The sequence below is a fragment of the Phasianus colchicus genome, chromosome 20 (assembly GCF_987193195.1).
Source record: "Phasianus colchicus chromosome 20, bPhaCol1.hap1.1, whole genome shotgun sequence".
Lineage (NCBI taxonomy): Eukaryota > Metazoa > Chordata > Aves > Galliformes > Phasianidae > Phasianus > Phasianus colchicus.
In genome coordinates, this window is record NC_143455.1 from 7351343 (window position 1) to 7367212 (window position 15870).

Genomic DNA, 15870 nt, shown 5'->3' on the forward strand with positions numbered 1-15870 from the left:
CACTTCTGCAACAAGGTCATCTATTTACATGTGATAAACTATGAAAAAGAAGAGCTGAAAAGGAAACCAGAAGCTGCTTTGTGTCTTGCTCTTCAGAACTGAGTGGATTACAGATTATTAACAACCACTCTCTCATCAGTGTTTTGCCATCAAAAGCCTCAGGTAGCTGAGATTCTCACCCATCTGTTATTATCTCAAAATAAGATGGTTTTCAGGGGAAATCAAACAAGCAAACAGAAATCCAGAAGCTGAGCAGCATTTTTCCACCCACTGCAAACGACACAGAAGGCAGAACTCAACCTCCAGCCACATGCAGTATCTACAGAACACGACCACTTGTTGGAGCTGAACTGTTCCCTTTGGACACCCCTTGGCCCAGCAGTCACACTCCAGAGAGGGCTTTTTCCTCCTCGTAACAAACTGAAAATGATCCTTTAGAAAGAAAGGGATCAAGCAGCAACACTGCAAATTTCTTTCTTTCGTGGCATCCATGAGATGCAAAAAGAGAAATGCTTAAAGAGCATTCTAGAGTTCATTTGAAGCTATGTTCTATGATTCTACGTTAAGTATGGAACACACTGCCCATCTAGTGTTTGGGGAAGCCCACAGAAGGGGATGGGGATGGTTAGGGCACTGCCAGAATGGAGAGGTCTGCACAAAGCCTGATCCAGAGCACAGCAAAGTCAGAAGGAAAAGTCTGCTTTAACTTTGCAGAGGTGGTGAAGCACACCGTGGATTCAGACCACGGATTAGGGAAATGTAATCCAGAGCAAACAGCTCTTTCTCTGCCAACACAATCAGGCTGGAGCCCACTTCACTCCAGCTCCAGCTCCAGCTCCAGCATGGAGTTTTTAAAGAGCAAATCAGCAGACATTTCTTCTGACGTGCCTTCTGCTAGTCATAAAAGAGAGCATCTGGGGTGCTTTGGGAGCCCTGCGCCTGGCTGCAGGAGGCTGATGGGACAGACAAACAGCAGCACAGCCTGGCTCTTACCTCTGTGGATCACGGAGAGCTTACTGTGTAGATGTTCTAGTGCTTTTACAATCTGAAAGAACAAATCTAGAGTGAATCACAGCTGGCAGCACTGCGGTGGGGAGGCAATGCTGACTGCCTTCCCCCCCATCCTCACTGGACCTGCCTGGAGGGAAGGAGCTACATCTCTCCTGTGTCCTGCACCCTGAGGTGACAGCAGGCACCCAGGGATCTCCCAGGGTGCCAGAATCCTAATGGGAAGATAGAGGAATCTGTGGGGTCCTCCCCACACCCAACACTGTGCCGCCTCTTAGAGGCAGTGTGCACAGGCACTTTTGGGGGGTATTTATGGCTTATAAATGACATCACCCAAGACCAAATACTGGAAGCCACCTAGAAACGTCCATATGGGCTGGCTTGTGGACCTTGCCCAGTGCAAACACTGCTGGGAGGCTGGTGATGCAGGACTTGGCTCAGAAAAGAAACATCCTTTTCCTTCCCTCCTCGCCCTGCTCATACTCACAGAGACGGCTATTTTCCCTAAGATATCCTCAGGAATCGTCAGGCCTTTGTCAATGACGTGCTTGTAGAATTTGTCCAGTGAGGTATCCATCAGCTCCATGCAAATCCACACGTCTCCCTGGAGGATAAAAAAAGCAAATATCTGCTTATGGAATGGATCACGCTTTCCTTTCATGTGCAATCATCCTCTTTGGCACTGTCCTCCTTTGCTGTTCTGTTTGGCTCTTTTTCTGTCATTTAAAAGTCATTCAGCAAAACTGAAGTGGGTATTCCACTTCTTGTCTCCCCAGCTGGAATTAAGTGCCGTCCACCTTCTCTACCATTTAAGGTTCATTTTCTGCTGCCTCTTCCCAAAGCAGAGTCTCTGTAATTTAGGAGTCCTGAAAGCTATCAGGACTGAGGTTCCTACATGCTCAGGTCACGCTGCAAATGCCCAGTCAGGAAACGTTCAGCTCTGTAGAGCTACACTTAAATCTCTTCAATAAATCTTGCACTTCAAAGCTTTCCATATTTTTACTCCATGTGGAGGAAGTCAAGGACAATTCAGGACAATATTAACACTAACAGATCAAACTGGCATCGTTGGCACTTGGGCATCCCCACCACACAAAGCCAACACCAAGTCCCTCCCTGCTCACCAAGAAATAAGTGTAAATGAAAGACTTTCAGCCCAAGGTTGAGCAAATTTCAATCCTATCATACCTCATATCTAGTTTAAACCCTTGCATGTGGAGCAAACCCAGACAATTCAGAGCCTGGAAGAGGATCCAGCATAGTCAATTTGCAGGGTGCCATACCTCTCGGAAAAGTGCTCCATAGAAAGTGACGGTGAAGGGGCAATCTACTGTCCTCATGGAGATATCCAGATCCATCAATAACCTCTTCTGCTCTTGGCTGTTCACCGTGGCTCGGATGCGCTGGAACACAAAGCAGTTTAGCATTGGCTGGAAGCATCTCTGCACCATGCTGCTGCAGGTGATGGTTCCCAGGCTGGCCACCATGCCTTGACATCGTGCCTTTACCCTTTGTCACACCTCTGTCTTTGGCACATCCCAAGTACAGCCACCCAAATGCCACAGAAGGTGGATGAAGAGGTCTCCTCACCTCAGTTCAAAATGCAGGTGGTTTTGCTTGTGCCTACAAATGTCATCCATTTTTACAACACCCAAAAGACTTTACAACAACTGTGACTTAAGAGAGGAGAAGGGAGCAGGAAATCAAATTCTAGACTGGTGGAAAGCTGTGACTTTTGAAGCTGTAGTGCACATCTATTCCATCACCGGACTTTGGGATAAGATGGCATCATTCCCAGAGCCCAGGGCCATGTGCTCCTCATGGTTTAGCAAGTGGGCATTTCCCAGTCTTCCAGGGAAGAGATGTCATCTATGTGGAACACCTGCAGCCCCTTAGTAGGGAAACACTATGAATGGGCTCAACACATATCACACATGCATTTAGGCTTCTTGGTTAAAGCCATTCAAGATCAGAAATGATGGAATTAAACATGGCTTAGTGGGCATGGTTGTTATAGTTTGACAGTTGAACTAGTTGATCTCAGTTGTCTTTTCCTACCTTAAATGACTTTATAATTCTAAGATTCTATGATTCTATTCAGTTCTGCAGATGCAAGCAATAGCCTGAATGTCCCTGCCATATCTTCTTCACTTCTTTCATCATTCTCAAAGAGGTCTTTTGCAGTATGGTGAACAAGAAAAGAAAATGCAGAGCATGGCGGCCCTGAGACACATCCCAGCATCAACAGCAAGGTCTAGTCGCAACAGAGGAGCTAAGAATTTCCTTTCAGTTTGCTCATAGCTTCCAGTTCTGCATCTTTTTTTCGCCTTTTTTCTTATTCTGAAAGGAAATTTGAGCTAAAACTCAGTCCTGTAAAAATTGGCCTTTCCCAAGGTACAAATTTTCCCATGACTATTTCCTTAAGCTGCAGGCTTATGAGTCAAAGCTGCTGTTATGAAAACTTTTCATAATAGCATCAACAAACCTGTTGTGAACCAAGACCCCACTGCAGCAGACAAACTGTGGAAGAAAAAAAAAGCCAACAAAAATTCCCCATTCCAAAGAAACTAAAACAATACCAGCTGAAGAAAATGATCTTATGCAACTGAATTTACAGTACAGTCTTCTTTATTAGTACTGTGCAGAGGTCTGAATTGAGGTTTGCTAGAAAAATACATGCATACTTTAAAGAAATGATGGCAAATTGCTTCTAGAATCCTAGCAAAGACAGACATGTTGCTACTCAGATGAACCACGATGCTTGAGCTATATTATGTATCATTCTTCAACACACCTAATTTTTTGTTAAATGGGGCCCGAATCTACTGAATTTATGAATCAGCACTCTTTGCCCCTGAGAAGAAAGAAGATTCCAATTGGAAAGAAGTTGGTCCAGGTAACACACACACAAAGCATGGAGGCTGACTCTACCTTCACTGCCATGATCTGCCCACTAGGCATGTGCCGCATCTTCTCCACCACCCCGTATGCACCTCGTCCCAGCTCGGAGATGGGCTCCAGGTCATCAGCTTTCACCTCAAAGTTCTGCAGGGAGAAAGCCATTAGCAAGGAAATGGCTGCAAGGAGCATCCTTCCCCTACAACCTAACCCTGAGCATGTAAATTCATCTCAATTGGGTACCTCCCCATCTGCTCCATGAGGCTACGAACAAAACCATGGCCCCCAGCAGCTGTATGGAGGATTAACTACTTCACAGTAATTAGCAGAGCTCTGGGGTGGATGCAGGAAGGAGCACTCCTTGGTGGGATGCGACCTGCATCCTCCCACCCCTCACCTGCAGCCTCCCCATCCTTTAGGACATGGGATGGAAAACCCCACAGCAGCCTCCTCCCAGGAATCACCTTCAGTTTTTCTATTTCTTTTTTTAAATTTCCTCCCTCCTCCCTCAAACACTCAAGGAAGCATCCCCGATTTGTTTCAAGGCTTATTTCTTCAGACCTGCAGATGGCCCAAAAGCTAGCCGAGTGTGCCCCAATTGTAAACCACAAAGGATTTATTTTGTCTAGCCTTGGAGGTCTCCTTCTGCTGGCCTTACACAAAGGATAACTTTGTTTGGAGCCTTGCATTTTAACCTGCCCTTCTCCCTTCTGCTGTGATATTGTGCAGCAGCCCTATTTCCTTTTTTTTCTTTTTTTTATATTTTTTTTGCTTATTATTATTTTTGGATCTTTAAATTATGCTCTCGCTACTAAAAACCAGCCATTCTGTTTGCTGAAGGCACCACCACATCAGTCAATCATCCTACAGAAAGAAGCGGGTTATAATGAACTGATTCACAGCACATAATCCCACACCGCTTTTTGCCTGCGCAGCAGAAAAATCCTGCAGCCCGACCCGTGCCTGCACGGGCCCATACACTGTGTTACTGTGCTCAGGCTCCATCCCCTGCACAAGGAGCCCTCCTCAACATTTCTGCATGATTTAAGCATCGCTGACTGCCTGACACTGCTGCTACTGTTCCATGGGACCCTCTCCAGGAAAGCACTTTGACGTGCTCCGAGCTCTTCAAATTAGCAGGGAAGTTTAAAGGGAGAAGGGGAAAGTGGATTTCTCCAGGGATTGGGGTGAGTGTAGGAAGAGGGGAGAGCATCCTAAAGGAACTGGCTGGACAAATAAGTGATGGGTCCATGGGAAATTCAAGCCATTGCACGTTGGCTTCCCTGAGATAGCCACACATCTGCATCCATAAGAAAGCCCAAGTGTTGTGTTTTAGAAGACTGCCTCTCTGCTTCCATGCACAGAGCACTGGGAGGGCTGGGATGGATGTTCCCCTTCCCTGGGATTGCAGGGAGCAGGGATTTTCCTGGAGCTCCAGCAGCAGCATTGCTCTGCCTCGGGTTGCACTGCTGTGCTCCAGAGGCATCTCACACTCTTGTCCACCTCCCAGCTCCTCCCCATGCCAGGGAAAATACCAGATCCAAAATGAAAGAACAGCATCCAAAGACAGACGATATAAAACACCTCTGCATTAGTATTTCACTTCATAAATTAACTCGTTGACACTGAGGCCCATCTTTTGCACCTAAATAAATTTATTGCCCAGCTTTAAAGCCTTTTGCTGAATGCTGCTGGGCCATTTTCTCGTATCAAAATAGCTGTCCTTGCTTTGGGGTGTTTTTTTTCCCTGCTGTGTTTTTATAGCATCAGGTGGACGGGTTTCCATGCTGTCAGGTTTCACTTCCAGGACAGGAAGATCTACCCTAAGTTAAGACTCTCGAGGAGAAGGCCTCTAGTATTAGCAAAGGGAAATACTTAGGATGAAGGCTTTAAATCAGCAAAGCAGATGCAAAGGAGAGTAAAATCCGCTGCTAGCAGCCCCTTGGATTGTAATGGATATTTCCAGGGGATTAGCTGCACCTCATCCGGATCAAGGCAGGAATTTCCAAGATGGAAAACACAAATGGGACCCAGGAGTGATGGGTGAACACTTGGAGCATGGTCAGTAGCAAGGACCACTAACAGGGCATTCTGCAGCTGCCCCAGGGCTGCACATGTAAATTGCTGGTGTGTGCCAACCTGCCCTATTTTGGCTGCGGTTAAGTAGGAAGCAATGCCAGCAGCAGCATGCCTGGAGCAGGAGGGTCACCTGTCCCCAAAGTCTCCTCCTCACCATAACCCCCAGGCTTACCTCCTCGCCAATAGAGATGCAGGCTTTGGAGTCTAGATCCCTGGGTGGCCTGCAGGAGAGAAAAGAGAAAAGATGTGAAATATTGCTTAAAGGGCCTATTTTCCCTCAACAAGTATTTACAACCCCCAGGCCATCCCCTTGCACAGCAAACCAGCAGCCCTCACATCTGGTGGGTCTCTTAGCTTTGTTGGATCAATAGATACAACCAAGTTCCTCAAAGTCATCCCAAAAAGGTGTCAGGAAGGCAGCTGCTTGAGCTGGCATTCCTCACATCCATACCCCGTGTGGGATGTGCTCCTCCAGCAGGCTGGGACTGCAGCCTGGTCCTAGGAAAGGCAAGCGAGGTGACAAACACCAAATCTCTGTCAGCCCATATGAAATATGGACTAAGTGGGTATAAAGGTCAAAAGCAAAAGCTGGTTTCCATTAATCCTTTCCAGAAATAGCAAAGGCAAGATGGGGAGGGCTCAGCTTCTCACCACATCTTTCACCTTCTCCCGGGGAAGGGAAGGTGTCAGCTCTGCACTGCCAGGGATGGGGCTCTCGGGGAGCACCTTGTTTCCAGCATGCAGAACTTGACTGTCTTTGCCAAAAACATTGCCCATGCCATGAACACAGCATGGGATCTGACCCACTCTAACGAACACAAAAATTAGGATCTCAGCTTTCTCATGGTGTGCATTCACAGGCTGCTGCTCCAAAATGCCCAGGGACTGCCTTAGAGAAAAAGGGATGGAGCTCTGATCACCACTACAAGGTAATGGGCTGACAGACGGCAGTCCTCAAGGAGTCAAGAAAGCCAGGCAGCTTGGAGCTGGAAAAAAATGCCATAAAAACACAATGTTTTCTTTTGCAAGGTTGAATAGATAGGTCTGAATAGATAGGGAAAGAGAGGTGGTTCTATGCCTCGACCAAATCAATCTGGGTGGAAGAAGTGCCACACAGCTTAAGATCGGATGCCCATGATATTTTCCTTTCCCTGGGCACATCACGAAGCAGCAAATGAGACACAGACCATGGCAGCAACAGGCAGGGTGCAACGGGGCTACACCAAAAACACAAGGGTTGCTAATTACAGTCTAATGGTGCCACAGTGAACCCAGGCACTGTCCTTGGGCAGGGTCTTATTACCCAGACCTGCAGCGATGAGCCCCAGCAGCACTCCCACAAACACTGGAAGGCAGCTGGAGCCCATGGTTTGCTTTTTATTTTCTGTTACTCTTTGGTGACTTACGTGGAGCTCGTCTGTGGTTGCTCAAATGCTTCTTTAGGAATTTTCAGCCCAGGGTTTCTCTTCTTGCCTATGAAACAAGAAAGAGGCAGAATTAAAGAAAGGCCTTTTTTTTTTTTTTTTTGGTGGGAGGGGGGTGGTGGTTAATTTGCGAAATACAGCTTGCCTATATTTGTTGACCTTATTTAACATAAATGCCAGGCCAGGCTGGTGGTGTAGACTCAGGGCACAGAGTTCAAAACATAAAGTGCCTTTGTTCAGCAACGCTTCATTTAGACCTGCACGGTCTGGCTGCCAACTTGGTACAGAACACAGGCAAGAGCTCTGGCAAAGGCAGCCCATGTGAAAATGCAAAAAGAAAAGTATTTCTCCTCCATCGGCCCTACCCACGTAGAACCCCTTCAAATGTTTCTTCGACAGATTTTAAACCATTCCAGATATATAACTGTGAACGCCGGCAGGATTAAAAACCTTTTTCAAATTGAATCCGAACGTCCAGAGCTACATTCTGACTCTGTTCAAACTGACGTTTCACCTCTTGGTCTTTAAAGTTATGCAAACCCAGCAAAAATACAGCAGAATGAAGTTTGCAGGCTTCAAAGCCATTTGTTTCTGTTCACGCTGACCGGCCAAGCCGTTCTGAGCTGGATGCAGCTCAAGCTCTGAAGCAGTTCAAATGCAGCCTCTGCTGGAAAGGGAGTCCAGCAGGCAGACACGAGAGCCAGGCAGACAGAGAAACACAAGAAGCTTTTTATGACTAAACGTATACAGCCACACTTCAACACAGGGTTTTGAATTCATGGATAGAATGACCTGAAAACATAAGTCATGTCACCAAAACCCTAAGGTAAACCTCTGGCTGTTTGGGTGTGTAAGAAAACCCCAGGTGCCCCCCAGAAAGTCACAGGCATCTAATTTAGGCATCAAACATTTTCAACCTAACAATTTATATCAATTACTTTTTCTTTTAAGCATGAGTTTTACTCTTTATTCTCAACGCTCTCCTTCATGTTTGAGTTTGTTTTTCCCCTTGACACAAGCCCGGGTCGATAGAAGTGTGTGCATCCCAGTGCTGGAGGGGTGCTAGATCAAAGTGCAAGCACCCAGCTCTGAAAATGACCTTTTTGAAGCAATTAGTCAATGCAGACTGCCAACTTTTTATTTGTTGTTGTTTGTCTGTTTGCTCCAAAAGACAAGACTACGCTCGCTCTGCTTGGCAAAGAGCAATTCCAGGATGGGACAGGCTGCTGCAGCCCAGCTGACACCTCGTGGGAAAAGCATTCATGGGAAACCGCCATGCACACTTGCTATTGTTGCTAGAAATCTGCAGAGCAGCAAACTTACAAAGCAAAAAACCAACCGACCAACCAAACAACAACAACAACAAAACCAACGGGAGCTCCAGGGAGCTCCAGGTCCAACACAGAAAAGGCAAACTAAAAGAAGGAAGGTCGCTCAGAAACATGAGGAATAGCTCTCCATTTTTCCAAGAGGTAGGAGCTGCTCTGAAAAGAAGTACAGATAAATGTGAAGACAAGTGCAGGAATTTCTACAGCTCGCAGAGCTGTTCTGTGATCCTTTTGCTTCTCAGTTTCCCAGTTGCACATAGAAGGCACAACACAGCAACCAACCCTGTTATGTCAGATCCCATTTCTCGCCCGAGCTGTGCACGTGGGATCCAACAAGATGCTAAATCCATAGCGGTGCTCTTGATGTTGTCATGTTTTAGCTTAAAAAGGAATCTCACAAACACAGGACTTGCAGTGCAAACAAACAACCCCTGTTCCCTGGAAGTCACCCATTCTCCCATCCCACCTCTGCCTCCAAAACCTGCCTGCATCTTCTTACAGTTAAAGCAAACAACACAATCAAATCCATAAGGAAGGCAGTATTTTCATCTTCATTCTGCATATGGGAATAAGACAGAACTTCTACAAAGACTCAGCAGCCATCTCTTAGCACACCACTACTTCTGCACATCAGCCACCCATCCATCCACACTGCTGCAGTGATGTGCACGCAGCCACCAAAATAATAAGGGAAGCAAGTATATATTTGCTTTGTTTTTCCTCTGTTTTTTTCCTTGATGGATTTGCTTGCACAGCCTCAGGTGCTGCAGTCATACCTCACGAGCTGCTCTCAGGTGGCTCCAGGAGAGGATAAATGAACCAAATGGAAATTACCCTAATTTGAACATGAATCAGAACAGACTGTGCAGCATTCAATCCTACCATGGTTCACAAGTGGTGTCAGCAGAAGAACTAAGTAGCAAGATGACAAACCCAAATAAATATTAAAAGCCCTCCGCCTTCTGGTGAAATAAAATCTGCACTTTGGGGAGTTTATTTTCCTTGTCTCTTCTTCACAGAATACAATATTTTGAAACTTTGCCATTTTTTTGAAGTACAATCTGTTCACATGTTTGAGTTGCCAAGACGCAGACACAGCTTAACAGTTCTTTGGGGTTTTCTTTTTGAGACAGAAGAAAGCAGTGGCAGCGGCACAGAGAACACATGGGTCAGGACTGAGCTGGGAAGGACTGCGAGTGGGAACTGCTGTGGGAGGACTTGAATTTTAGCCATCCTGCAATGAAGCATTAGCCATCTTGGCCATGAAGAGTTCGCCAAGAGTTTGACATCTTGACCATGGAACGTGAGCCATCCTGACCATAAACATTAGACATTTGTCCATAAACCATTAGCCATCCTGACCATAAACCATCAGCCATCCTAAAATGAAGAGTTTGCCATACTAACCATAAAACATCAGCCATCCTGACCATGAAATGTTAGCCATCCTAACCACGAAGAGTTAGTCATCCTGAAAGCAAGCATGAGCCATCCTGACCATGCAGCAGGGACCCCCTTGCTGGCTCTCCCAGATGCATGAGGGATGCTCATCTGCTCCAAGACAACAGCCCTGCCTAAGCAGCATGCTCTGCAAAGATGTGGGGACCCTGGAGGGTGAGCAGCAGGGATGGGGACAGAGCACCCAGTGCCTAAACCATTCCTTGCATATGTGTTGGAAAAGGGGAAAAAGAAAAAAAAAAAAGAAACTAACCCTGATTGCTTTGAATATGCACAATGGGGAGGGCATAAGCAAGTGGTCTGAGCTGGTCCAGTGCTCAAATGAGCAATACATGGGGAAAACCAGCAAGAGACCCCAGGAAGGGAGGCAGTGCTGGGTCCCACGTGTCTGAGGCACTTATGTCTGAAGGGTTTTTTTTTGAAAAGAAATGTTAGTCCCAAGATCAGTTCTTTTCAATCACAACTGCCAAACAAGCTGTCAGATAACAGCCTCCAGTTTGCCACAGCAGACACCAGCTTTGAACAACGACGCTGGATGAAACTGCAGCTTGCTGAGAGAAGTCATCTGTACAGAGCTCCAAACGTGGAGGCAGCTCAATCACACAGCAAATTGGACGTTACCTGTTCCATCCACTGGAAAAAAAATGGTATTTTTCACAGCATTTTTATGAATCATTATTATTTTTAGCTTTGCTTCCTAAAGAAAATCACCACATCTGTGCATCTGCCTGCATCCCTCACGGGAAATTTAAATCCAGTGTGGCCAACTTCATCTAACAGAGAAATGGAGCTCTGGGAGACTGCAGATCTGGGTAGCAGGTGGCACAGGGCAGGTGTTCAGCATCAGTAGAAGGGTTCACTGCAGCTCTGAGCATGGAAAGCCCCAGCGAGGTATTGCACAGAGTGCAGAAGGCTCACGGTCTGACGTACAGATGTGACTGCACATCTGCTCCCCAGCATTCCAAAAAGCTGTGAGTTTTCCATGTGAACAACCACCAGTGGCCCACCAGCCTTACAGCTTCCGTGCTAACGCTCATCTGAAAGCTCTCCCCTGCAATTTCCCGTGCAGAGGCTTTCACAAACGCCCACCTCAAAAGCCAAGTTTTAAGAGTAACTGAGAAAAATATATATATTTTTAAATATATATATATATGTATAAATACATATAATAAAACTGGTTTCAAGCAGTGCACAGAGACATCTCCAGACCCTTGTTCTGATCCAGCAGAACACCCCAGGTGTGCATAACTTAAATCCACCTCCTTTTGCAAGCAGTTACAAACACGATGTACTGCAGTGGCCGTCTTTAAACCCTTTGGTTTCCAACCCCTCACCTTTAGCCCCTCTGTTTCCAACCCCCTTCCCTTCAGCCCCACTGCAGCATCGCTGCTGGAGCCACGTCCGGAGGCAAAACTACAGCAGGAAAAAGAAAAACTGACTTAATGAAAACACATTAAATACTTCCCTGTGAAGGTCTTAAACCAATTCCTCCGGGAGGGGAGAAAAATACAGCCTCCAATCGGCTTGTTAACCTCTTCCCACCACTGCGCCGAGATTAATGGGGCTGGCCCCGTTCTATTAGAGCAATGTTAAATATCAATATTGAAAAATGAGACTTCAAAGCTTCATGGAGGAAGGGCAGGGAACATAATGGGGAATAATAAAGAGGAAGACAGAGGAATTTGCTGCCCACATATGCTGTAGCAGAAAACAAACCTTTGCTTCTGAAGGAAAATCCCATTCCCCATCTCCAGACTTTTCTTTGCAGTCAAAAACTTTTTATGATTTAATCCAAAGTAAATGGTTCCTTGCCACAAAAAGCTCCTATTTCCTTCAAAGGATATTAACCAGTTCTGTCTTCACCACAATTTATTATTAAAGCCATGTTCAATAGCCGTGCAGCAGCACTTTCTTTCACAAAACACTCTTTAGCACAGAGTTTGATGATAAAATTTCACAGGAGAGAAATGCCTCTTTCTGCTCCTTTTGAAGAGATCGTTACAATTCCTGAGTTTTTGTCTGGTTTTCTCAGAACTCATGAAAGCCAAACGATGCCCTTTCCCTACTGTGTGTCCTCACAACAACACCCCATCCAAAGTGAGGGCAGAACGGAGATGCTTGGTGCATTTCCATACAACAAGGGTAAATCAGCATCTCCTCTGCAAGACTGAGAGCTCATGACCATGGCTTGCTGCAAAACCTCAGGCTGAAACACCTCTTGAACAACCAAGAAATTAGAATTACTTTTTGAGGTCCCATACGCCCTGCAAATGCCCAGCTCTGCAGGCTTCCAGTGAAAATACCCAAAGTTTTGAGTTACTAAAGATCATTCCGTAGCTCTATTCTTTACGCTTGAAAATTATTGAAGGTTAATGCATGCAAAATGGTTGGAGCTGATGGAAGCCTCCTGGGAAGCTCTCCTCCCATCACTTCCATCTCCTCCCATCACATTTCCAGGGCTGTGTGATGCTCAGAAGCAGGAGCAGGCAGGGGAAGTAGCTGAGCTCCATACACCCCCAGTTTGTGGACACACAGCTTCAGACAAGCCCTTATTTCTGGATGAAACCAAAAGCTCCACGTGGTGTCCGTGCAAGCACCATGAAAGTGGGCCTGAAAATCTGTTTTCTAGCTCCCTGTTAAAGGAATTAGCATGCAAGAGGCTCTTAAAGGCTCAACCAAAAGCCAAGGGAAGGGCTAAAGTGCTTGCTGTGCTTTATTTGCCTCCCTGAAAAATAATTCACGCGCTCTCTCCTTGCTAATAAGCAAGCCTGGCCATTTGTGGCTGCTCCTCCATCACTGCACTGCTGGGATGAAGACTCTGCTTCTCCTTCATCCCCATCCTCCCTCATGTTGTTTGCAAGAACTCCTTGGAAACAGCCAGCTTGGAATCTGTTTCCTTAACAACTCAATGCAGGGCTGCTGGGAAAGGGGCTGAAGCAGCTCCCAGCTCCTACATCCTAGGTTCCAGATCCCAGCTCCTGGATCCCAGCTCCAGCCCCTGAGCTGCACTCCATAACTGTGCTGCAGCTCACACTTCTCTGTCTTTGTCTCTTTTTTCTTTTTTTTAATTCCCCTTAGAAACCACATTTGGGGACAGGAAGCAGGAAAAGCAAGGGAGCTTTTGTGATTGTCATGGATGTGGCAAGATCCGGAGTCAGGATGTGCCTGAAACACAGAGCCAGGCACAGAGACCAGGGCACAGCCCTGACTTCCTCTGACCTTCAGCCCTCCACTCCTCCCTTGCTTTTCTCCAAAACCAATCCATCAATTAGTCCCATTTAACAACACGGTGACGGCAAACCCTGCATCCCTATCTGGCCAGACAACGTCTGGAAAGCTGTGCAGCTGGAAGCCTGCAAGCAGAGGATGCTGCATGCATCCCAGTACAATTCCCACTGACCACAGCAGCACCCCACACTGACTCTCCTGCTGCCCCACACCACGATCCCATGGCCCCAGCTGACACTGTTAGCACCCACACTGCTGGGACTGCTGCAAGGCTCTGCTCACTCCTATGACTCAACCCTGCAACCTGTAATCAACCCTGCAGGAGAGGCCCCAAACCAAAATAGCAGGGTTTCTGCAAGGAGGTGCATGGTGCGAAGGTTGTGCAACGCCCTGCTGCTCATTGCTGTGTTCCGATGCAAGAGAGCTGCGTTTCCAGCCCGTGTCAGCTCTGCCCGGGTGCAAACACAATGCAAAGATCTCTGGGTGTGCTGCAGGGTGAGCTCAGCCTCTTGCAAGGGACGGGTCAGGAAAGCAGCACAAGAACGAAACACGTGAGGAAGGCCATGCAGAAAGCTTTGCACTCAGGGCTCCAGCAGGCTAATCTGTGTGCTCCTGCAGTGCTGAACCATACAGCAGCGACACCAAACTGTGCAAATATCAGAACCCATTTGCCTGCCTTTCAATAAGCTCTGTATTTCCGTAATTCAATTTGGAAGGTAATTTCCTGATTCAGGCTCAGCTCTTGTACTCTGCCCATTTTTCTCTTAACACATCCTGCAAACAGGCTGCAGGCTGTCGTGTTTATTTGTGTCAATACAGAAAGCAGAGGGCTGCCATTTCTCCCTGTATGCCTGTATATTTTGATTGCAAGAGGTCATTGGACCCTCTCATATAGCTGCACCTCTGCATTTTGGAGGCATTAAGAGCTTTGGAATGGAAGGGATGCTGTGACTGGGGTTTGACATGAGTCCTGCAATGATGTAGGATGAGAGGTGATAGTTGCACCAGGGGAGGTTCAGGTTGGATATTAGGAACAATTTAGTCTCCAGAAGCACAGTGATGCCATGGCACAGCTGCCCAGGGAATGGAGGAGTTACTAATGCCAGAGGTGTTCCAGAACCATGGGGATGTGGCACTGAGGGATGTGGTTATGGGCACGATGGGGGTGGGCTGGGGTTGGATTTGGAGATCTTAGTGCGCTTTTCCAACCTTAATGACTGTGATCCTAGTGAGCCAATTCTACACCTCCCCAGATCCCCACCAGCCAAAAGTGAACCGAGACTTTGGGTTTCACTTCCCAGCCAAAACAGATGCAATGCAAAACAGCCCGAAATCCATCAAATCCATCACACTTCAGGTTCTAACGCAAGTGGGAGATGGTAGATAGGAGAGTTTTGCTTGCCTACGGCTTTCAGCACAGGTCACAGGAGGTTTTCATATTAAAAACTCTATTACAACACTTTGGCTGAAGGCATCCCACATGTGCATCCACCCAGTTCAGTGGCCAGGGGAAAGGGCACAGCTGGGTGCAACCAGCAGCAGCGACGTCCCAGCACAGAGAGGCACACAGCTGGACACAGCTGGCAGCAATCCCCCCAGCACAGTGCAGCACATCCCTCCTGGGCACATCCCACACAGAGGGGAGGTGGCAGGTTGCAGGGATGTGCCCACTCCGGTTCCAGCTCCGATGACCCTGGCCGTGACCACGTTGCACAAGGTTTGTTTGCGTGTGCCAAGCACTCAGGTGTGCTGCAATAACGAGTTAAGGCACAAACACGCCTGGGCTCTGACTCACACCCACTGGAGTGAAGAGCCATGGGCAGCCGCTGGGGGATGCTGCCCATGTTGCATGGAATCTGTGGTCCCATTCTCCTTAGCACCATGCAAGTATACCTCCAAACCCATCTGCAATGGTTATGGGGATGCCTGCAGAAAAACATGTCATGTGCAAGAAAAAAAAAAGAAAAAAAAAAAGCAAAATTGGACAGTTTGCCTGCACATATAGCTTGCTTACAGTGAAAAACCCATTCCAGTCTGTTCCTGTCCCAAATGCCCCAGATCTCACAAATCACTCATGGCCACCCCAACATCCAGGTGGGCACCCCGCACTGGGGACAGCATCCCTGCAGGGCTCTTGCAATGAGCTCTGGGAAGGATGTGCCAGCAGCATGGAGAAATCCCAGCACAGAAATTACACCAATATCTCCCCTCTGCCTTCACCACCTTTCCATCCCGGAGCCTGTGTGCTTTGCTACTATCTCCAATTAGGCAACTCACAGCACTGCCACCCAGGGAAGCTGCTGCTGGGAGCCTGCAGCCCGCACAGGGTTTGGGGAGGGACTGCTGCAGTCACCACTCTGTTTCCAAACCATCGGCTGTCTGCTTCCAGTGGGAGTTTGCTGGAATCCAAACTGGAGAAAAGCTCCTGGAATCTACCCGTGGAACAA

General features: G+C 47.3%; 1 protein-coding gene across 2 annotated transcripts in view; it reads right to left on the reverse strand.

The window, feature by feature from the left end:
- MAP2K6 (mitogen-activated protein kinase kinase 6) overlaps positions 1–15870 on the reverse strand; it is a 45754-nt gene that overhangs the window by 19784 nt on the left and 10100 nt on the right. For both annotated transcript variants that reach the window (XM_031598853.2, XM_031598852.2), the window contains exons 2-7: positions 7392–7458; positions 6158–6206; positions 3940–4053; positions 2292–2411; positions 1496–1612; positions 994–1045 (exon numbers count right to left, since the gene is read on the reverse strand). In XM_031598853.2, coding sequence (XP_031454713.1) covers positions 994–1045; positions 1496–1612; positions 2292–2411; positions 3940–4053; positions 6158–6206; positions 7392–7458 — 519 coding nt within the window. The remainder of the gene's footprint in view (positions 1–993; positions 1046–1495; positions 1613–2291; positions 2412–3939; positions 4054–6157; positions 6207–7391; positions 7459–15870) is intronic.